Source organism: Chlamydotis macqueenii, chromosome 1 (assembly GCF_036417535.1).
Source record: "Chlamydotis macqueenii isolate bChlMac1 chromosome 1, bChlMac1.mat, whole genome shotgun sequence".
Classification (NCBI taxonomy): Eukaryota; Metazoa; Chordata; class Aves; order Otidiformes; family Otididae; genus Chlamydotis; species Chlamydotis macqueenii.
The window spans coordinates 38,679,376-38,703,553 of NC_141556.1; the positions used below are offsets into that span (position 1 = coordinate 38,679,376).

Below are 24,178 nucleotides of genomic sequence, written 5' to 3' on the forward strand. Positions count from 1 at the left end.
AGACTAATTGGTACAATACCTATGCAGCATATTTTAACTTTGTTTTAAAATGTTAAGACTGTCCTGTGCTCTGTACTTCCACTTGTCAGCTTTCCGAGCGCTAATACAGACGGTCCCTTCTCAGCCAGTTTGTGGTCTCTCTGGAGATAGAGGACTAGAATGTTTCGGCAACAGATGCACTACCAGTGACGTAGTTACTATGCTGGGGCCACCACTTAACACTCCTGGACTTTTCGCATGTGTCCCTTCTTACAGGCATAAGGCCACTTCTCTCTCTAAAGAGGAAAAAAATAAATAAAAGTAGCAATTTCCCACTATTTAATAAGCATCTATCTACTTCCAGAAATTACACCAGCCAATCCAATTTAGAGTCAGTACCTTATAAGCAGAACTGTAGGAATGACCAATGACTTCAAAAGAACTAGATACTCCTTTATTTGTAACTGAAGCACTTGAGAAGGGAAGGGAGTTAAAACAGTTCAGAGTTCACGTGCTTGTTTGTCTTCCTAAAGGTTCACAAATCTTTGGTTGATTGAGACATCCATAGCTGCTTTAGATGCTGTCACAGGACTTGTATCTTATGAGAATGACAACCCTATCTTTCCTACATATACATGACTCATCGCACTATTCCTTTTCCAGCTCTCAATTAAGCTGAGCACAGCCATGAAAAATTTCTAATCCAGAACACAGTCTCTACAATAGCACCTTGTAGTTTATTTGAACACAAATCGAGAAACAAGAACAACCCAGAAGGGAATGCTGTTTTTAAATTAATATACACTCACCTTATTCAGTACTGCTCACTGAGAAGAGTAGAGCACCACGGACACGTAGAATTATCTTGAACAGGCTTTCCCCCACTATTTACACTAAGAAGTTTTACATTCACTCCCAGAAACCAAACAGACTATTTCTCCTTTTCACCAATTCTTGCTTCTATTACTACAGGGTTTTTAAACCCAGATTTAAAAATGTGTGCTTTATTCTCTGAGAAAGGTGTGAAACTGGTATGCATCTAGTCATTTTCAGAAGAGCTCTTGTATACATAAAAGAAAGTAATATCCATTCACAGTAGTACCGTTGGATCATCACAGGCAGAGTGACTGCTTACAGTACAAGGCAGGCACAAGGAGGGGGGTGGTTTGTTTTTAAGTGCAATTTATCTAGATTCAACAGTTTTATCTGGTCTATCCTTTTACCACCAGAAGCAGAGGAGGCCAAAACTAATCCTGCCACTTGAAGGCAAGAGAGGGACTGGAAAACCAGGAAGATACTGTAGGTTGTTGCTCCCACATGCTGAGAAGTTACTGGTGCACTTTGAGGGTTTCAGTGCATTGAAGTGCCTCATCAATAGACTTGCTGTGCATGTCCTGTGAACATCCTTGGCATATCCCAGACATTGTTTGCCCTAAGAATAGGAAACTCCAAACAATACACACCACAACACTGGCAAGCAGAGTCCTACAAATTCAGACAGTGAACAGCTTCCACCAAACTTCCACCCCCGCCTTCCTTTTTTTCTTTTTTTTTTTTTTTTTAAATAATCCAATCTTTATCACCATAATCATCTGTTTCTGGGTTAGTTAACAAGCTACATCAGTTTGACCAGTTGCTTCCAGATTCTCTCTCAAAATGGGTAACAAAATGTGTCCTTAGAAACATTAGTGACTGCCTTTGAGCAAATGCAAGAGACGCTACAGGGAACTACAATTCAATCAGTGCTACTACCTACAAACAGAGTAACTTAGTCCTTTGTGTCTTCAAGAAACATGTTTTTGTGGCCTTTGTTTCCTCTTGGATTTTGAGATCAGCCTAACGCAATTGTGTATCAAAGCAAGCTTTGTACTTTAACCTACTTTAGGTCCACTAGAATTAGGAAATACACTTTGTCAGAAACAGCCAGGGCACACACTGCTAGAAGTGCATACTGGGGAAGTATCATTCTGTGCCTATCCTGTTCCTAGACTTTTCTCTAGCTATTCTTGGAAAAAAAGAATACTGGACCAGACTGGACTTTTTAACTATATAGGACTATATTCCGTATTGAGAACACATTCACTTTTATTTCAGCTTTAGGATAAATACTATTTTTCAGATCTGCTCAAGCTCTGCTTAAATACCCCAGGTAACTGCAAGTCCAGTGGAAGTAGAACACATTGGGCAGGCACAGACAGGAAAATGTAACTCAACTGTCCTAAATCCACTGTGAGCTCAGCATGTTACACAGCAGCTACAGTCATTTAATTAAATAACTCCAACTGCCATGGACTGACCTTTCCCATAACAACTAAGCCATAAACACCAAACTGCAGACTCATCTGCTTAGAAGCATCCTCTAACCTCTTCCTCACATCTGAACCACTGCATAGATTGCAAGAGTTACTGTGACAGAAGTGGAGCAGTTTGCAGGGAGGGTAGTCTCTCAGATAGAAAGGGAAGAGAGCTACAGCCAGCCTTATGCATTATTTGTTTCCATCTCCAGTTAAAAGTTCAAAAAGCAGAACTAGCAACTATATGCAGATTTAGCTTTTATTCAAAGAAAAAAAAAACCAACAGCCTTAAAAAGAAAAAAATCTAGATCTCTTCTGTGCAAAATCATGCATAGAACAACTGCCTAAGGAACAAACATTTCAGGTTAAGAAGTCACATCTTGCATAATAATTAATTAATGTATTTTGAGTAGGTCTCCATTTGTACTTACTGAACTAGCTGAACGCAACATGCCATATCATAGCTACATACAGTAAAGCTGTAGTGAGGCAGCCCTGAGAATCAGCAACATTGGTAGCTCCAAGAATCTACAGCCACAGGTCCTAAGCAGAAAGCCCATTCAGAAGGGGTGCAAGGTGCACTGCTCTTCTTTTGTGGGAAGTGAATGAAAAGATACTAGAAACACTTTGCTACTGAAAAGCCCCATCCCCTGAAATGGGGTAGGACGGATGTGCTACTGTGTTCTCCTCAAGTAAGATGAGAATGCAGACAGATTGACCATTTGGGTAAAACACAGGCATAGGATAACTGGTTTTTTTTATCATTTTAAGTAAGTCTGCGACTGGAATTTGTGTAAAAATTAACAACATTGTACTGAAAGGGCAATTCAATCCACATCACTGATGATTAACATCAATATTCACCCATTTTTCCCTGTTCCTAGGGAAATACAGGCCCTGTAGCGTGACCCAAAGACCAGAAAACGTAGACTGTGACAGGCTAATAAACAGACCTAATCTGGTGGTAGAAGACCATGAATTGAAGGAAATCTCTTGACCAATAGTTATGTTTTCTTTTTGTCTTTATTGGAGCATCTCTTTTTCTTCCTGTACTACTCTACAGCATCCAGAAAACAGCAGTCTGAGGAAGTGAACACTTATTTAGGACACTTATTTAGTAAGTCAACACTGAGTTACACATAAAAAGCAACTTGAAGTGAGAGCACAGGTTTAAATTTGCCCTTTGCAATCAGTAGACCACAAATTAAATTGTTAGTATAGTTATGAGCCACACAAAGGATCACAAGCCATGTTTCAAGATCACACCTTTTATTTACATGGCTAAAAACTTATGTACAATGCTCCTACAAGAACTATGGGGAAAAAAAAATCCCCAGTAGTTTATCTGTCCATTGTGCACTATTGTTAGGATCCTGAGCTCTGTATTTTCGTGTTTGGTTGTTTTTTTTTTTAAAAAAAAACAACCCATAATATACATATTTACAACACCAGCTAAAAGATATGAAAATAGACAAGAATCAAACTGCACCCACCAGCTGCAACTGCTTGTTCTATGTTACACAAGCTCCCCAGCATTGCTAACTTCACTGGTGTGAATGACAATATCCAGCTGTCAATTCTGTCTGCTTCTAAACAAGAATGGAAAGCTGCAAAATCTTGGTGAGGGAAACAGGATGGCTGCAGGCTTAAGACCTTTACTGTTCTGAAAGTTTGACAAATATATGCTGCAACTAGACAACTACAAAGCAAGGGGTAGAGAGAGGCAGGAGAGCAGAGATTTTTTCCCACAACACTGGTTTTAAATAAGTGCTGCTCAAAGAACAGTGAACTACGTCTAAATACTACTTCTAAATAGATCAGATCTTTCCATTTCAAGGTTACGACATCAAGATTCTGGTACTAGATAACAGTTTTTATACAAGAAGTGTTTGATTTATGTTGCTAGGATAGGTTCCCTCCAAACAGTTGTTTGAGATTTTTTTTTTTTTTTTTTTTTTTTTAAAGGCTGGGACAGAAGTTTCCAGTATGGTAGGTTTCACATTAAAAAAAAAAAAAACAAAAAACCAAAACAACAACAACAAAAAAACCAAACCAAAAACCCAACAAAACCTTCCCACAAGATTTTCTGCAAGAAATGTACTTAAGTTTCACTTCTGTGTGTGTACAAGAAAACTGCACAAGACATACATAAACACACACACATTACTTTTAGGTGTAGGCATAGCACAAAGACGGTTTACCAACTCACCACAAGCATAAAGATTAAGGAAGATATTTTACTTTAATTGCAAGAGGATAGGAACATGTTCAGAGTCAGTGACTGCATACCCAAAAGTAAGTTACCAATCTTTTAAACATCTGATGCTGACCAAGCTACGTACTTTTTATAAATTATTTGCATAAAAAGCATAGCCATACTGACAGGAAAGCAATGTTAAGTTACTTTATCATCAGACAACGTCTTAGTACTTGGCTATTGGAAGACTGATTGCACTCAAACTACCTGTGTCACATTACAGTAGTCACTATTGCAGATGCTAGAAATACTATGGTTTTTCTCCTTTAAGTAGTTTAAACGTGAATACCATGTATGTCTAATTCTGGTAACTAAATAGCTAGAGGATGCAATCAGATGAAATCTGAAACTGTGTTTCAACATTCAAAGACTTTTTAGCTTCAGTTAGGACAAATGGACTTAAAAATTAAAGCTACTGCAGTAACTGTGAGTTCTATTTAAGTACATGGTTAGAGCAAAGCTCAGTTGAAAGCTGAGGATTTTTTAAATACAGGCTAATATTTCTTGTTTTTAAAGTCATGGTTTAGCCTTGTCTAGATAAACCCTGAAGGAGCCAGTCCTTCTCCTCTGTTTTGCCCTTTCCCATCACAGTGACTCACTTAATATGCTGCAACTAGAGTTTACAAGGCTGTTAAGCTCAAGCCCATCCATGAACCCAAATACCCTTTCAAGAATAAGATTAACATATGAACCTACATAGAACCTTGTTAACATACATTATATGCCACAAGCACTGATAAAAACTAGAACAAAGATGGTTATGAAGGAAGATACCAAGAAGAGCAAGTGGCACATAAGGAAAAAAAAATTCAGATGAGAAACAGGCAAGAATGGATAAAAGTTATCACGATAAGTTTTACAACGCCCATTTTTTAAATGAAACTCTGAACTTGAGCCAAGTGACTTTAGTATGCTTTACATGAGGCCCTCAGAGTGGGAAATGTCTCATTCACTCTTGTTTCTAAAAATGGACATTGAAAATCTCAATGCTTATATTATCTACACATGCCATGCTTGCACGATGAGCCTCTCATTCACAGTACTAAGGAAATTTGTAGGGTGGGAGATGAGGAAGAGGGAAGGGGAGACATTATTAAGAATTTGAGACAGGAGGGAAGTCATCTGCAGCAGTTATTCAAATGGAACCAATAGAAGGTAATATACTCTTCTATGCAAAAATACTTCACATCATGTAACTATAGAAAAAAATAATTGCATTATTCTCTTTAAGGACATTACACTCCTTGTGGATTTTCTCCTAGACAATTTATTTAATTTTCAAGACAAAAAGAGTCATCTTTATCACCTTTTTTTCCCTTCATTTTTTTTAAAACACACTGGTACTTGCATTTAGTTTGTACAAACATTTAATAATGAGTAACGCTGATAAACTTACCTCAAAGTACATTAGGCTATGTATAACCTTCTCCTTCTACTTTTGTGCAGCACCAGGACCCCTGAAACTAACCTGATAAGAACAATTCCAGTACAGTACAAACATTTTATGATCCATATTTCAGTTTTGTTTTCTCCAGCATTAAAATTTGTTTTCTAGTACTTTAAAGTAAAAACATCCTGAATATAAGTGTTTCTAATGTAAATTCAATACAATTTTCAGTGCATTTTTACTATTGTTGGTAGTAACCCAGGCTTCTTCCATTCTGGATCACAAGAAATGTCTGAAGATGAGTTCCTATTTTTCCCCAAGTAGACATCATTATTTTTTAGCTACATACACAGACTATCAATATATAGACTAGACAAGTACAACATTTGGTCTTTTATTGTTAAATATTTTCACTGGAGTGCAACGAACCTCAAGTTAACGCTCCCCTCTTCAATAGCCTCCCATAAACGCCTAAAAGTATCAATCATACTGTATCATAACAGTCAGGAGATTTGGCATATCTTGGGCACACGATCCACTGATGTTTGTGCAGAACGATGTCAGGGATGGGTTAATTGCCTAGGTTCTCTATTAACCTTATTACCAGGCAGGCGCACACTTCCTACTGCACTACTGAATCCTAATACCTAATGAGCCCTTTTGCTGAAGTCACAGCTGCTTATCAGATGGAAAACCGGCCACGCACCATTCCCTTCTGTTTTCCAAGGAGGGAAACCCACGAATGCAGGGAGGAAGGAGACAGGCTGAACTCCAACAGGCACCTCGTCTGAGCCACTGAGAAACCCGGCCTGCTGGGAGCCCTGCTGAGCACCCCTTCACCGTAGTACATAGTATCCTCCACGCACACAGCCATGTGGAAGTCCTGCATGAATTTTAAAAACCAAACACACGCACACATCCTGCATGTTTCAGCTTCTCTATTTATAGAACAGGAATAGCAGAATGCTAATAACAGAGTTGTGGGGTTTTTTTTTTGGGGGGGTGGGGTATGGGACTAGCGAAAGTTAGCAAAGTGCTTACGATTAATGGATGGAATGTGCCAGTTCAAGAGCAACAGCGAGAGCAATTGAATAGTAAGCAGCAGAATAGGATGATTAAACCACATAGTCATCACCTAAAAAAACTTTTAAGCTCTCCAGTAGGTAAAGACAGAAGTATTTTAACTATACATAACTTTTTGCTCAGCGAGCAGGATCTGACCTAAGAATGATGTTTACAACTGTTCCAATTTGACTAGAATTCTAAAAATGCAGACTGGCCTCCAGAAAAGCTAGACCTAAAACAAGCTGTAATTGGCATGCTACCACTTTATCTGAGTTTTTGAAGAGTGTGGATCTACTACAAAAGCCACTCAAGCTCTCTCAACTGTTGTTTGTCTTTGTTCTCCTAATAAGGTCATCAGGTCTATCTGTTAGAATCCTTTCCCACCACCCTCATTTTCTTTTCAAAGAAGAATAACAGCACAGTATCTTGAACAATGAAAAGCAACAGATCATACACATAAATTAAATATTTTATTTTTTACAACACGCACTGTAAGATTTGCTTGCTGAAGAGTCAGTCTCTTTTTCACTGGATTGGCATTGGGTAGGACAGGTTAATACGATTACACCAGGTCCCATTCTCCAGACTGACGCAGCTCTGCAGCCTCCTCTATCATTATACAGTGTACATACTGTACTGAGGTTGAATATCCTGCATATTAGAGAACAGAGCTCCTGCCAAAGATCCTTTACGAGCTTATTCAACAACATTTCTGAAACAATACAAAAGAATCAAGGCATTTTCTGCGCCAGCACACATTGCTGCCTACCTGCTTCTAAGATCACATCCGGTCTCTCACAAACATAAAAATCCCCTACAAATCTTGAGGGATTTGAGGTTTCCTACTAAATTAGACCAAACAGATAACATTCAGTTTTGTCAGCTGACAGGATACATCTTTTTAAGCTCTCTCCTCGTTTAAGGATAATACTTTATCAGATGAGATGCACAATTAAATATCATAACTTCCAAATGTACAGACCTGGAGACTGAACAGTCTCCAGTTGCCAGTCTAGAACACATTCTTCCCAGTAACCTGGCAGAGGTGTTCCCAGTAATCTGGTAGAGGGGTGGTGAATTTCCATATGGTGATGTAAACTACCACAAAACAGATTTGCCATCTTCTAGTTTGTTTTTCATTGAGGCTCTTGGTACTGGTTCTGTTGTGTACACTGCTGCTACAGTGTACATACAGTAAATAAACACACTTTGTAAATCTTGCCTCAAATTTATCCATGTCAAATCATACTTGACTGCTTACCCTTTACAAAGAAATGACTGGCTTAGCGGGAGAGAGTAAAGCACTATTTCTTTAGCCTTGACCTTAGCAAGGCTTTCAACAGAATCACAGAATCAGTTAGAAGGGACCTCTGGAGGTTGCCTGGTCCAACCCCCGTTGCTCAAGCAGGGCCACCTACAGCCAATTGCCAAGCACTGTGTTGAGATGGCTTTTGAATATTTCCAAGGATGGAGACTCCACAGCCTCCCTGAGCAACCTGTTCCAGTGCTCAATCACCTCCACAGCATCTTTGTAAACAAGCTGGGAATGTATGGCTTAGACAAGTACACTACAGTAAGGTCAGAAGCTGGCCGAGACTGAGCAACTGGTGGTTCAAGTGACAGTAAATTATTAGCAGCATTCCTCAAGGGTCAATACCAAAGCTGAAACTGTTTAACATCTTTACCAGGGCTGCCATTCAGAGGGACCTTGACAAGCTGAAGGAATTTATCAACAGAAAACTCATGAAGTTAGACAAAGGCAAATGCAAAGTCCTGCACCTGGAATGGAAGAACACCATATTGGGATTATCAACCTAAGATGATAACTCCATACTTGTACAGGCTGCAGACTGGCTAGGTTGAGGCTCTGCAACCTAGGGGCTGCAGGGTGTGGGAGCAATGTCCAAACGGACAAGATAAATACGGGTCAGTAGTATGCTCTCAGCAGAAAAGGCAACCTGTATTCTGGGCTGCATCAGCAAGAACATAAGCCAGCATCTTGAAAGAAATTATTATTCCCCTCCACTCAACATCAGTAAAGCTACACCTGGAGTACCGTGTCCAGCTATGGGTTTCCTCAGCACAAGAGAAACACTATACTGGAGGAAGTCCAGCAGAGGGCCACTAGGATGATTAGAAGGTGAAGCACACTATATCCAAGGAAAGGCTGGGAGAGGTCGGTTTGTTTAGCCTGGAGGATGATACAGCTACAACCTTGCACTACCCAAAGGGACATTACAGAGAAGACAGAGCTGGAGCCTTCCTAGAGGTGCACAGCAAAAGGGCAAGTAACAACTCACAGCAAGGGAAATTCTAATTGAATGCAGGAAAACACATTTCCATAACAAATGTAGTTGAGCACTGGATCAGGTACCCAGAGACCCTGGAGAATCTCCACCCTTGCAAACTTTCAAAACTTGGGTGGAGAGGGCCCTGAGCACCATAATCTAACTTTCAAGTTAGCCCTGCTTTGAAGAGAAGCTCAGACTAGACGGCCTCCAGACCTAAATTACTTTATGATCTGCCTGGAGCATGTGTGGCTTCTGACATGAAGAGTGTTTAGAGATTTCTGCTAAAGAACTACATGCAATCACGTTCTGAAGTGGTAATAGACAGGCCCCTATCACCCTCCACATTTGGGCTTCTATGAGTGGATTCTACACCCAACCAAAAGTCAAGCCTTTACTTCACATTCTTTGTAATCCAAGTCTAGATGGCAGTATATAATACTAGATTATTGGATATAACTAGAGTAAAACTTAGATTAAAGAATAACATGGGAACAATAGCCATTCACAATAACAGTAAAGTTATGCCTGGTGTCTTTATAGCCACCGCTCTGATTCATAGGATTTTGTATTCATTATCAACAATTTCTATATCAGGAATGTCAATAGCTTAATAGAAAACTTACTACATCATATTGATCTCAATTTTATAATATTTAAATTAATTTCTGTTTCTCATCATCAATAAATACATTTTGCTATCACAGTTAATTGGTAGTGGGACAACACCAGTAAACCCATGCAAGTAAGCGCACATGCACGTGCATACACACATTCTTGTTTTTGGCATCTTATCTAAGAGAAGAGGAATAGGACTAGACTAAAATTGAAACTTCATTTTCACAAAAACCAACCACTGTTGTCACAAAACTTTCTTTCAGTATGAGAAAACTAACAAACACTACCCTAATTCAGTTCCATCCTCTACCATATTTCAGGGGATTCTAAAGGCATGTTTCTCAGAGGTAAAAATCTCTTAACACTTAGAAAAAAAGAAAAGACCAGAGAAACATTGAACTTTTTTCACTGCCACTCTGCTTCCTGTAGCATGGACAAAGTTTCCACTGCCCACCTATTCCATTCAGAGGAATACTGCAGGCACACAGGACATGCAAAAAGCATAACCGATCGCATTTTTCTGAATCATGATGTTTAGCCTGCAGGACAAAGGAGAGGCCACATAATTCTCTTTTCTCATGCAGTTTGGCAAAGCAGAAGGCTGCAATATACCAAAATCTGAATAAAGTTTCAGTGCATTACTCGATCACAATCAAGAGAGGATGCATTTCCAGTTTTCATGCTAATGGAACTCAGAGAAGTTGAACACTTCATGTTATCAACTTTTAGATGTCTAAATATGTAAAACCAAAATTTCAAGCTCTCAGATTGGATGAAAAGTTTTGTCCTTCTTGCATAAAGATAAGCCAGCAGAGTTTACGCCAGAAATGTCAGAATCTAGTCTGACATTAAAATATTAGCTAAGTTCCCATATGATAAGAAAATGAGTATGTGGATAATTGGTAGCTTGTACTGGAGGGAATTGTACTTAAAGTGACTAGTCTTCTCTTGTGTGGATGAATAACGTAATCCAATACGATCTTGCCTTTGATGAAATAAAGAACACCACAACTTAAATAACTTTAAGATTCCTTTATCTAGTTTCAGTCTCCGCACAATGAAACTTTCTAAAAAATTAGTGCAGACATGCACTGAGACAAGATCACATATCCATAGCAACATGACAGCTGTTTGATACCTCACTGAAACAGAACACTCTTTTCAACGATGATATGTCCCTGACAAATGCAAGTATACCTAAAAAATTTGAAGACACACATAGTACACAAGGAAGGAGGTACAAAAAGAAACTACTAACATTCTTTATGCTTACCTACCTAGAAGGTTGTAGATTTTTTTTTTTAAACACAAGCACAGATTTGTTAATAGATGCTATGACTGTATCATTCTAGTGGTATAAAATGGAATTAGAGGAACAGATGATATTTCTAAAGAATGAACTTCTCCATCTAGTTTTATACCTCTTATCCAAGCGACTTAATTTTTTTGAAATCTACTTAGGATTTTTTTTCTTAAAACTAGATAGATGTACATTAAAGTATTTCTATTCATTAAAGTATTTATATGCTAATAAACACTAAACTTTCTAATACCTCTAAACAAATGAAAAAGTGGAGTTTTTCCCTATAAATTTACTGTAAGAAAGTATTGATCATAGAGAGATAAATTCAAATACTTATATAAGGCCCAAAAAGTGATTATGGATTTCAGTATATTTTCCTGTAGGGTTTGAGATTAAAACCTCATTCATCATTTGAAACACAAGACCTTGTATCAGTACGGAATTTGAAATCCTTTTTTTTCTAGTCGGTCCAGATTTAGTGGAATAATAGGTAAAGCCAAAAGAGAAGATATTTTTAACATACCCACAAGCTGGAAAACACGCACTCCTACTGCAGCCCCACCTAGAACGGGCACCTAGCAAATGGGGTACCATACATTTTAAGCTTTCCACAGGCAGCCCTGTTTCTGAAATTGCCACTCAGGTTTCCAATTCTCAAAAAAAAAAAAAAAAAAAAAAAAGGTGTTGGGAGAAAGTCTACCCTAGCTGAAGCGTCATACATGTCACCAGAGTTTGTTATTCACGCTTAAGCAAGAGGAAGAGAGAAACTTCACAGAGATTTAAGCAGAGAGGCTTGCGATTAGAGCAGCCCTGCCGCCAGCAAGCGCCTACGAAACCCCACGGCAGCCACCTTTACCCACGCCTGTCCCAGTTTAAACCAAAACAGATGTCTCTTCCTTCTCCACCCTCAGCCCTTACCTTCCACCGAGCGCCCGATGCTGTGCAAGTGTGTGAGGGAGGGGTAGGCGGCATGGACCCCCTTCAAGTACGCCTCCAGTTCCTCGGTGTGGTGGTACTTGAAATCCAACGCAGCAGCCACACAAACCAGGCAGAGGATGCCCACCACGTCCTAAAAAATAATAATAATAAAAAAGAAAATTAGGAACCCAACAGCTGAGCGGACCGGCGGGCTCGCCGCTGCCCCGGCGCTGCCGCCGCCGAATGGCGGCGGCAGCGCCGGGGCAGCGGCGAGCCCGCGAGGGGATCTTTCCCGCCTTCCCCCTCCAGCCACAACCGCCAGCTCCCTACCCCGGCGGCCGCCCGCATGGTGCCACCACTCTTCCACAACTGGAGCCCCAAAACCGGGCGGGAGCCGCCATACCCCGTCGCGGGCCTCGCCCTGCTTTCCCCACCCCCGCCACCTCCCCTGACTGACGCGGGCTTCACCCACTCAGGTCCCCCCGGCCCGCCCAAGGGGCAGAAAGGGGGACACCCCCCCCCCCCCCATTCTTCTCCCCTCCCTTTTTCCCGCCTCGGCAGCGGCTCTCACCTGTGCACGACATGGCTCCTGTCAACCCTCCTCTTCGTGTCCCTCCTTGTAGGCTGAACGGAGGGAAAAGAGGTCGAGCATAGGGCCCTGCTGCCGGGCAGTGTCCTGAAGAAACACCGCGGACGCATTTTGGCGAGTTTTGGCTGATTTTACATCATTTTTCTTCCCGGAGCAGGGTGAGGGGTGTCTGGAGGAAAAAAAATAAAAAGGGGGGAAGGGGAGCGCAAAAGTAACTTCTTGACTTTTGGTGACTGTTTTGATTCACAAGAAGGATTGTTAATAAAAATAAAAAGGCAACTTTAAAAAAATTGATTTATTTCTTCATAGGAGGTGTGACAGTTGCCTGGCTCCTGCTGTACCACTGCTCTTCCTCAGCGCCTGTACGACCCTGGGCTGTCTGATCAGGGTCAGGCAGACCTGGGCCCCGGAGACAAACCCTGCTGCACACAGCGGGACTCTTGAGAGAATTTAGCTGCCCAAATCTAACAAAATCTCTGCCTAGAGGTTTGTTGTTATGTTTTTTTTTTTTCTTAATAGGCTTGTATTCACTTACTGAAAGGACTGGATTATTTTATTGTCTCTCAGATTGAAGAGGACTAAGAGAAAAAAAGCAAAGCTGGCCTCCAGCAACAAAAATTAGGACAGCATATAAACATCTTTTAAAATATGATGTGGATATAGCCAGGTGTTAGAATACAACTATTTGTAAATTCTGCACAATTTTTTTGAGAAAGCAAAATGGCAATTTTAATTACAACCAGCAGCAAAGGATTTCATCTGCCTTCTGAAGTTTGCTGTGCCTGGTCAATGTAAGAAAAAGGATATCGGAGGAAATGAACGTATGAGCCGATCCCTAGAAACAAGTTCTGCATTCTGAATAGAAGACACTGTATTTAATAAAAAGTTCTTGTTAAATAAAAAATTAATATTAAATTAAAATATACCTTTTTTTTTACCCCAAAGCTTTAAGAAAAAATAAATCAAACTGTACTTTAATGTAAGTACCTGTAGTATCCCAATGTAGCAGAAGCGTATATGTCTAAAAATGGTGGTAAGATATCTATGTTTAGACCCCTCAAGTGTTCTTAGTTCATAGAAGGGATTTTCATACCACGTATGACAAGGGATGTATGCAATGTACAAGGCTTCTTGGTTAAAAGAGATATCTTAGGCTTCTGTTGAATAGTGTTCCTTCAAGCATGGCATTTTGGGGGAGCGGACAGCTGCAGAGCCTTTCTCCCATACTCCAACTCCACCATATTTTGACTCTCATAACTTGACAAGATCTTTTCTCAACTATCACAGAAGAAAATTCTTGCAAGACCTAAATATGGATGTCTTTTACCTTTTCTTTTTTTTTTTTTTCCAAAAAGTTAATAGTTGGTTAGAGTTGTTGCATTTGCTACATGAGAAACAGGGAGAGAAACTCCCGGTGTGGGCTGGGCTCACACTGTGAATGTGTCTACAGAGAAGCAAGAGAAAGCAGTCAAGTATGTGAGCTTCACATTTGAATTTCTGAAGCTTGAATATATATACATATATATTTATAGGCTCCTTGAAAGATGATCTGGAGACACCCCTTGAGTAAGCAGGGAAGAAAATATACTCAGGTGGTTATCTAACATATACATACTTGGTAACTGTCCCAAGATAATCACATGAAATAGGAGAACTATGAATCCAAGACAGAGCAGGGTGTTGGCAACACAGTAAAAATCACAGGGGGCTGTAAAAACTTAATCTCAGTGAAACGACTAAAATCACCTTTGATACTAGGTAATCACACAGCATTATCTCCTTTGGAAATTACACCACCCTTTAACATAGCCAACATAGTCATGGTTAAATGAGAACATTACTGTATTTAGGAATGTTCAAAATGATATATTGTTTCCATGCCAGGTGCTTGCAAGTTAAGACAAGTCAGTCTGTTTGGCAATATTTGAGTTACATGTGACAGAATCAATTTTTTTTTTCCTCCTCCCGAGCCTGCACAAAACTCAAAGATACTTGTTGCTCTTGAATGACTTTTCAGAAGGTCAGTTTAATCCAACCTAGGCAAAAAAATATTCTGGTATACGAAGCTGTGGGTTAAAGTCAGCACCAAAGACCAAATCCTGTATGAAATTAAGTCAGCAATAAGTCTTCCGTTGGCATCAGTAGTTCAAAATCAGGGACTACGTGTCTGAAACGGATTGCAGTTATTGTTCTCAGCGCTGCAGTGGACAATGATCTCTATGAGGAAGCGAGACAAACAGATAAATCCTATTGCTGTCAACAGCTGTTATCCTCCTAGCGACATTCAGGTTCGTCCATTCAAAAATATTCAACAAGCAACTGTTAAAGCTAGCACCTGAGCATGGGTTTTGTAGGGAAAAAAAAAATTGCAAATTTTGACGTGAAATTCTCACGCGTGGATCTCGGCAGAGAGTTGCTTGGGAGTAGACCGGAGTGGTGCAATGATGTGAGTGGCTGTGTTGCCCTCTAGTGACAGGTAAAGAAAATCCTGTCACAAGCAACTGGCACGAAAAATTCTTCAGGAGATAGTTAGGCAGCACTGTAAGGCTGACACTGCACAGACACACAGTTACGATAGGTATCAGCAGTAAAAAGATCTTCTGGAAGCTTTTGTGATTTTGGAGAGCTATTCACAGGGGCGGTCTTGGAATTTGAAATCTTACTCAGTGTTTTGCCATCTTCCATGCAGGATTTCTGCACTTGCCAAAGATTAGTAAGAACAATGAGTGCCCCAGATTATAACTGAAGCTTCAAAATAGTTTTGGCAGGAAATAAAAAGAGGTCACTAAGAAGGATTACATTTTTTAAGGATTATCACTGCTATTAAAACTTTCTAATTTGAAATCACGTCCTAGGCATACAGACTACAGCTTTGTGTTCTTTGCACTGATGTAACACCGAGGACCTGATAATCAGATTTCTGGTGTGGGAAAACATGATATAAAGGCTTTCTCAAGTGAGATGGACCAGACAAGTTTGTTCAGCACAAATGATGACACAGACATGTGAATTTGATAGGACAGCACAGTCCTAGATTAGCGTAAACCCAGATACCAATCACCTGAATAAACCTGTAATACCAACCCTGATGAATTAACAGGCTGATGTTAGTATGGTGAAAGATAGATTCCTTGCATGAAAGAGTACAAAAGCACCAGAAATTGCTCAAGTGTTCACAACTTATTAGTTGTCTCTACCACACAGGCAATTCTCAGCTGAGGCTTGCATACTTGGTTCAGAAACCTCCTCGCATGCATCCCAGCACAAGGATTATCCTGGGAGAAGAAAGGGATGCCCTGCTGTGTCTGGTAATCTGCAAAGTAGAAAATGATCCTGAGGGGGACTATTAGCAGCTGGTATAGTTTAGAGCTGTCTAGACAGGCACTGAGTTAGCTGGAGAATCTGGAACCACAACTAGCTGCCTGACAAGCCTTTCACTCATCCCATCTTGCAAACAGCAAAATCTGCATACAGCAGAGGTTTTGAGCCACCATATGACAACGTGTTGTCATGTGCTGCGGTGGAACAGGTCAGTTCTGCTCCACAGGGGGCTGAAGCATGGGAACACGAGCTCGTTCAAGACAAATCTCATAAGGGTTGTGTGTTGAGTATTGTAATACGATTGTAAAATATTTTGGTTTTTATCCCTCTTCTCTTAAATTGGCTTATATTTGCCCTTTCAGCAGTCCACACAGAATTAGACGTAACTTGAAAATAAATTATCTCCTGAAAGTGAGAACTTAATTTTACAACTGTGGCATAACAGAGCTCTGGCTAGGTAAGAGCACAGGACTAAGAATGGGGAAAGCCAGGAAGGTTTGGTGGGGAGTTCAGTGGGCTGGGGACCAATGGATTTCAGGATGTAATTGGGAAGAAGGAAGGTGAGGAATGTCCATAGATATCTTGAGGAGGAGGGAGGACTGGAGACTAGGGAGAAGGGGCTGAAGGTGGAAGGGTTATGGATACTGTTTTTGGGAAAAAGCAATTGAGAAGATTTGGGGAGGGGGTCACGTGGAAAAGGACTGAGCGTAGTCTTTCTGCTCACTAACATATTGCTAATCTAACTCCAGGATAACAAAATTTGAGGGATTTACGATGTTTGACATAGCATTTTGTCAGGTCTGCTAATTTGTATATGAAATGCACTGCAGTTAAATACCATGGAAATTACAGGGATTCGTCATGGCTGTTTTCTAGTTGATATTAAGCAATACTTTTGAGCAATCTGAAATTTGTCCCAAGAACTGGACTCTTTTCAGCTTTCAACATTTGGAAAATTTGTCAAGCTTTGGAATAGCAGTTTGCCATTTTTGCTGACTACCTTCAGATCAAAATATCTTCCTAATTGCCATTGTCAAGAACAATGCAAGACTCTTACTCACAATGATGGCTAGTCTGTCTCCTTAAACAAAATTCCTCCAGGCCACTCAACATATCTGTTTCAAGCAAACAATGGTGCCATTTCCTGAACAATAAATTAATACATTTTTTTGAAAAATTCATTGTGTAACAAAACAATCCTCTATTTCTCTGCATTGATTTACGCATAATGGGCCTCTACACAGACAACCAAGTAAACAGTATGCACCGAAATCTCCTATCAATAAGTACACATTGTGATGCTTTGAACTAACCTTTTTCTTTAGAGGGAGAAAAGAAAACTGAGCTGTCTAGATATACAGTATCTATGAATTTGCTGATCACTAGTTTAAAAATGAATGTTTAGTGGTGCAGCAAACAACTATACCACTTGCTTGACCTCCCTGAAAGCAGATGGCAAGTTTTTTTCTTGGATTAATCTGTACTGGTTGTGTACTGGTCAGATTGTCATTTACTAAACCATATGCCTCTGTGAAGGCCCAATTTCTCCAAAGACACAGGTATGGTTTTATGGCCAGCTTAAATCAATCTAAAACTGAGCTGTCCCTCCAAGAAGCATCTCTGCACCCAACTCTGCTGCCTCCCTGTGCCAGTATGAGCACTCAAGCAAGTCATGTGGTCAGTTGGATCAGGGAACTGGTGTTATCTGGAAGCTAACCCAAACACACACACAAACAATCAAAAAAAAAACCTCTTCATTTTCACTGTACAAGCACTGGCTTGGCTGAGGGAGCTAGATGGCCCATGGAGCATGAGAATGAACTGAGAGCGAACTGCTGGCTAGACGTAGGTATGTGATACCGCAGGTCAGCAGTGAGTTTCTTTGGAAGAATGAGCTGTGCTCAGAAGAAAGAGACTCTTGTGCTGTGCCTCAGTTCTGACAATGGCTCATTCCTTAGAGGCAGGCTGGACATGAAATCCCATTACTCTCCTACCCCACTAATGATATGGGAGTAGTAATGCTGAATTTAACTGTAGATAAATTAGTGCTTGTCAAGCAGTTTTATAATGCCAATTAAATAAAAATAGAGAAAGAAAATGGTATTTGAAATATGAAAACCTCTGTTAGGCTTAGTCTGATAGTATTGCTTATTCTGTATAGAAAGTGGTAACACTTGGATAGTGCCTTGAGCCTCCCAAGCCAACGTGTCATGACAGAAAGCTTATTAAGGTTATCTTGATACAATCAGTATCTACAAACAAAATAGCTTGCACAAAAGAGCACTGGAAATAGTAACTTCTATTCACAAATGTTTGTAAGTTCACAGAGAAAAGCTGCTCTCATGGTGAGCTCCTCCCATGGAAGCTGGCGAAAGAGCAACCCTTAACAAGACACAACCTGGAAAAGAAGAATCTTCCAGTCCTCAGGCTATGAAGGTAGGTTATTGGAGGTCATGCATAACCTCATCAGAAAATAAAAAATCAGCATGAAAAAAGTTGCTGCTGACATCAGAGAACTTTTTTTTTTCCTAGTTCATGTTTTATAGAATGATTAGAAAGCTTTAAAAATAGTCAAGCTTTGATAGGGAGCAAGAAAGACCAGGTAAGCTTTAACCTTGTCTTGGCTCATTGAATTTTTATATGATTAAGCTTCTTCTAGTTTTACTTATTTACAAGACTATTAAGTGATTTGTTGCTTTAGAATGCTTTGTACTTAAACTAAATAGTGTAAGAAGAATCGTTTTGCCACCATAATGCCTACCTCTGAGTAACCACTTATCATTTTTTCCTGCACAGTCAAATCCATGCTTAGAGAAGATGTGTAGGATAAGGGATGCTCTTGCATTCTTGGCACATTCTTGGAATCGATGTTTCAAAACAACATACATTACAGCAGCCTTAAGCATGGTCATCAGGCACCAAACTGACATCCGAGCAAGCCCTAGATTGGAACAATTTCCTGTACCAGCTTCAGAAGGAGACAAATCTTTGGGGTCAAATGTCTTCATTTTAATTTTGTTAACATGTGAGTGTGTAAATACACTATAAAATTTGCCATTGAGAATGAGGATTTCAAATGTTTAAGAAAGAGTAGCCTCGTTTCATTTGCATTAGTAATCCTTTTTGTCAGTCTTCCAAACAGGAAGTCTGAAAATACACAAGAACAACAACATGAATTCCCCAGAGAGCCTGTGGTAAGGAGATCACTAAATTAGGACAACTTGAGGGATGCCCTCATTTCAAGACAAATCTTAATTTCAATTCAAATCTCCATAACAGATAGCAAGGCTGAATGTTGCATGCAAAGCTTGCTTGCACTGCAAAGCTTGACATACTGCACATGAAGAGCATTTCTGTAGTAAACTGTTTTTCATGTACTTTTAATTGTTGTTCATCATACAGGGTTTTTAAGGGATTATTACGGAACCTCAATCTGCCCTTTTCATTACACTCTGAGTAACTTTTTTGAGCCTTTCCTTTACCATGACTGCTCCTGTGCAAGCCTAGCTACACGTCTTTGATCAAAGACTGGACTGTTCAGAGAACTATTTGGCCCTTAAAACTATCTTGTTGTGGGCTAATACTTTAAATTGCACTATATATCACAAAATTTGCCATAGATTGTCATGGATATAGATATTTGATTAATCAAAAAATTCCACTTCCCATATCTGCCTTCTTTGAACATAAATTATTTCATCTTGACCTAATGTTAATAGACCTATTGTGCTCCGGCATTTGGTATTATTTCAAAGCAGCTATCACAATTATAAATGTATTACAATATAAGCCTAATGTGACTGCTGGCTTACCGACTCATGTTATAGATCTTAGCTTCATGGTGGCAGACAGAGGTTTTACAGGAGTGGAATGTTAGCCAGTTCTTATGTGAACTGAAGAAAGTGCTTTATTCTACCTCTAATCATTTTTAATAATGGACTAAGCTTAAAGGAGAACTTGAGTTAGCAGAACTTGCATTCTCTTGGTCCTATGATTTAAGCTATATTAATGTAAACTCAGATTTTTTTACTTGTCTTGGTTCCCTCAGATTCACATTTTGTGAGATTGGACCTCTAAATTTGGCCTTTTTAGTCTAAATGTAACCAAAACAGGTAGTCACCCTACTAGGTGATTTTATCAGACTTCTTTCTTTGCCTTTAAACAAAGGATTATTTCTTTTCAATGCATATGAGAAAAAAACACAAAAGATATTATTCCTTGGATAAGTTTATACCTACGACATTACTCCTTACAAAAGGACCAGAATTTATTTCTTCCTCTCCAGCCAGTGTTGTCCTAATTACTCTCAGTATTTTTGGTACTTTTGTCTTGATCTAGAATTACAAAAAAAAAAAAAAAAAAATCTTTATCTGCTGTCCAGCCTTACCCAGCTGCAAACAGAGAATCTGAGACCATAAATCACACAACCATATGTTCAACCACTGTAAACTTATGCCAAAGCTCTCGACTCCAATCGCAGTTAAGCATACTATTAAGATAACATGTGTGCTATCTTGTAGGAGAAGGAATAGGCTTGGGAGCTTTCATAGTTGGGGCTTCTACTGTTCTGGAAATGTCTGTTATCATTAGTCACTCTAAAGTTTACATTGCTTTATATAAAACCAAAGTTGATCCATGGACATAAGCATCTGTTATTTCTATTGTGTCTTCTTTTAATGATTTGGACTCAGAATTTTGGTCAACATTAATTCCTTCCATCCTATTTTGAAAAAAAAATTTAGTCAGTTGCTAGGCCAATAGTGATTTAATGAACTTTCCTTGTCCCATATGGGCATTTTATCTGTTTAAAATATGATACTGCTGTTTACTCTAGTTTTAAGATTTTTTTTCTTTCTTGTGTTTATATTCTATTCAGAACTGATTAGCATGGAAAAAATTCCTACTCCAGTCTCTTTGAAGAATTAAAGAACTGGGAATTATTTATCTTTCTGCTCCATTTAAGATTCTAGACTCAGTTCTGCATTGTTGTTCATGTACATAGAGTAATTGAAGAGTGTGCAAAAGTAATAAATTAGCATTTTTCGTACATTTGGCACTGATGTCTTGACTGGGCCATGGAGGATAGGTCTACTAACATTTGACATTCTGCGAAGACTATGGGCAAATAAAATGAAAACAGAGCTGCTTGCAGAAACTTTGTATGTATTTAATTGCTGAATTATATCAGTAGAGCTAATAAGAAAGACATGGTGCTTGTATTTCTGCTGACTTTAGCAGAACTTGTAGGTAGCAATAGCTCATTCAAAAGGTTTATTGAAAGTAAAAAATTCTCTAATAACAAGGCAACAATGCATGTACCATAAACATGGTAAGAACCTTTGTTCATATGTATGGAGCCACTGACGTTGAACTAGCGACTACACAACCTTCCAGAGAATATGGAGGCTATGGTAGATGTTCTGTACTCCTGGCTGCTCAAAAGCCAACCGCCACCATATTATAGTCTATGATGTATTCTGTCACCAACAGTAACTACTGGTTTTACTGCTTGCCACAATGCTGAAGGATGCTTCCAGTATCTGAATGAACTTGAGCCCAGAGGGACTGGAGTCCCTGGCAAGTGGGAAGGGCAAATCTTGGAGATGATGGAGCTGTGTGGGGATAAAAAGAACCCTCAGGTTTTCAGCTGGTCAATCTGCCAGCATCTGTCACTCACTTCCTTTCTCCCTCTGATTAGAAATGACCTCAAAAGATGTGCACAGGGAAGTATTATGAAAAGAGATATATTTCCACTAAATATTTTTTTTCTTTAATGAGACAGAATACATGGCTAAAATGCTTTGATCAACTCTGAATCTAATTTTAATGGACAATTCTAGTTTATATTCTCCACCTTGTTCTGCAAATCTCAGCCATGATTCTAGTTTCAATATTGTTAGAAGTACAGAGGAATAGTTTTTAATACAATATTGTAGTTTCTCCCTTTGTAGTATCTTCTGTTTATGAGTTCACAAAGGTTTTTGTAAAATCTTTTACTATATATGAGATTGCGTTCTCTGAGGAGAATTGACAGTGTGTTCATCTCAGTTTATGTAGCAATCGTCTACCTGATGTATACAGAGAACAGAAAAAAAATTCATAAAGTTGTAAAATCTAGCATAGAGTAAAGATATAAAGAATAAATCTAGCATAAAATAAAGATTTCTGGCACAACAGTTACACTGATACTTTGTGCCTTTTGTGCCTGTATTATGATATTTATTTTATGAACTATTTTTTTCCCTGTACCTAGGACCTCTATTTTGGTGAGAGTACAGAATAAGTAGTGCCACTTGATAAGCAACTATTTAATACTTTGTTTTATTTTAATTTTTCAGAGGGTGGCCTGTTTTCTTCTGAGAGATCAGTCAACATTCCAGATCTTGTGAGTGTTCCCTTTAAAAGGGGAGACTACCGATGGAATCAAGTGTTTTGTTAATTCAATTCCTTTCATTTAGAAAGAATGGACAGTCACAAAGAGATATTTTGCTGAACTCAGTAGGAATCAAACAAGGAAGATCTTATTTTCTTACATTTTCAAGCAACACTAACATTAATTCTGCTGCTGTTAGTTTCTGTCCTGCTTCTGCTGGCGTTTCCATCAAACAATACCTAATCCCTCCAACTAAAGTTCACCTAGACAGCGAGCTCAATTTCTGACCAACTTTGTGTATAACCTGAATTTGCAAAAGAAGTGTAATCCTCCTATTTTGTATTCAAGGTGAGCTTAAAAAACAATTTCATTTACATGATACTGGTACATTTCAGTAAGCCACTATTTTAAGCACAAAAAGACATTCCAAACCCCGTTAGGAGGACCAAATTTTTTATTTCCTCAGTTTTTTTTTTTTGTCATGTTCATAAAAATGGAATATGAATAATTCACAAGCATTAATATATATTCATAAATCTCTCTGAAGATTTATGTTATCCTCATTTTACAGATGAGGTACTGGAGCACAGAAAAAAATAAGTTTTCATCAGCCTTAGGAGCCAAGGGTAGTTAGCATTATATTACTTTCTTCATGCTTTCTTTATGATTACTATCACTGACTTCAGCTGCAGCTGTAAATGTGAGACACTTCTACAAATTTCACTCCTTCATATCAGCGCAGGTCCCCAAAAATAAGGAACACACCATATCTGAACAAGGTTATATTCGCTTTCTGCCAATTGAGTTAACAAGATCACCAATGGTTTATTATCTTTTGTGTCAACAGGTACATCTGGGACAGCACCAGCACCTTTCAAAGATATTTGGTGCCAGACAAGGTTTGGGAACCTCACAAATCTGTTCTTGGCCTCGAGGAGAGCACAGAAGCTGCTCTTACCCTGCTGGACTTCTCATGCCCTTTGCACACCAACCTTCTTCTTTTCTGGTCTGATTCATCCTGGTGCTTGGCTGCTTCTTCCAGCTCCATTTTCTGTACTTAACAAGACTCACAAGATGTATCACAGACATTCCTAGGCCCAGTTTGCCTCCATTTACCTAAAATAGGCTATTATATTACTTCCATATTCTATCACCCACTGTATTTATTGATTTTTAGCCATTTTCTGGATATAGAGGAGAAACTGCATACCTTCAACTGAAGCTGACATTAGAAACTTGAACACTAAAAGTGCTCATCCGCCTCAAATCTATCCTTGTGACTTCTTTTCTGTGTAGACAATAGCATCAAAAAACATCCTCTCACTTTCAAGAGCATGAGGCCTAAAAAAGTTCTGTGCTCACATTTCTATTCACAGCATTGTATTCAACTGAATACTTGAGGAACTCAAATAAACTGAACTCCAGTACCCCTGAAATGAATATAACTCTTGCCTGTCATGTTAGGTAAATCTGGACAACACTTACATGCTTACATGTTGTCTCTTTCCATGGTCAGGGTCCATAACATTAATCAGTTAATTTGCTTGTTTTCTACCACTTCAGTGGTAGAAAAAAAACCTTCTACCTTCCTTATATTAACTCAAGTGAATTATTGCACAAGTATTTGGTAATTGCTATTCTCTTTGTAACATGGACTAGCATCTTACCATATTTGCTAAAAGCCTAATAATCTGCAAAGACAGCACTGTGAAGACTGAAAAATAAAGTGAACTAAACCATCTGCTGAAGCATCTTCAATAGACTTCTTCCCTTGATTTTCCCCTGG

At 39.1% G+C, this 24,178-nt stretch overlaps 1 protein-coding gene and 1 long non-coding RNA gene across 3 annotated transcripts in view; one reads left to right on the forward strand and one right to left on the reverse strand.

Annotated features, from left to right (window-relative positions):
- Nucleotides 1-12,526, reverse strand: part of CPM (carboxypeptidase M) — a 34,610-nt gene extending 22,084 nt beyond the window's left edge. Inside the window, exons 1-2 of one of the 2 annotated variants that reach the window (XM_086740031.1) lie at nt 12,440-12,526; nt 12,110-12,260 (exon numbers count right to left, since the gene is read on the reverse strand). In XM_086740031.1, coding sequence (XP_086596157.1) covers nt 12,110-12,260; nt 12,440-12,457 — 169 coding nt within the window. In that variant the 5' untranslated portion in view covers nt 12,458-12,526. The remainder of the gene's footprint in view (nt 1-12,109; nt 12,261-12,439) is intronic. The other variant, XM_086740030.1, reaches the window with a different exon arrangement.
- A 173-nt stretch (nt 12,527-12,699) lies between these two features.
- Nucleotides 12,700-13,538, forward strand: LOC147602005 (uncharacterized). The gene is made up of 3 exons (XR_015257933.1): nt 12,700-12,856; nt 13,008-13,184; nt 13,266-13,538. It is a non-coding gene; the product is annotated as an uncharacterized LOC147602005 (long non-coding RNA).
- The last annotated feature ends 10,640 nt before the right edge of the window (nt 13,539-24,178 follow it).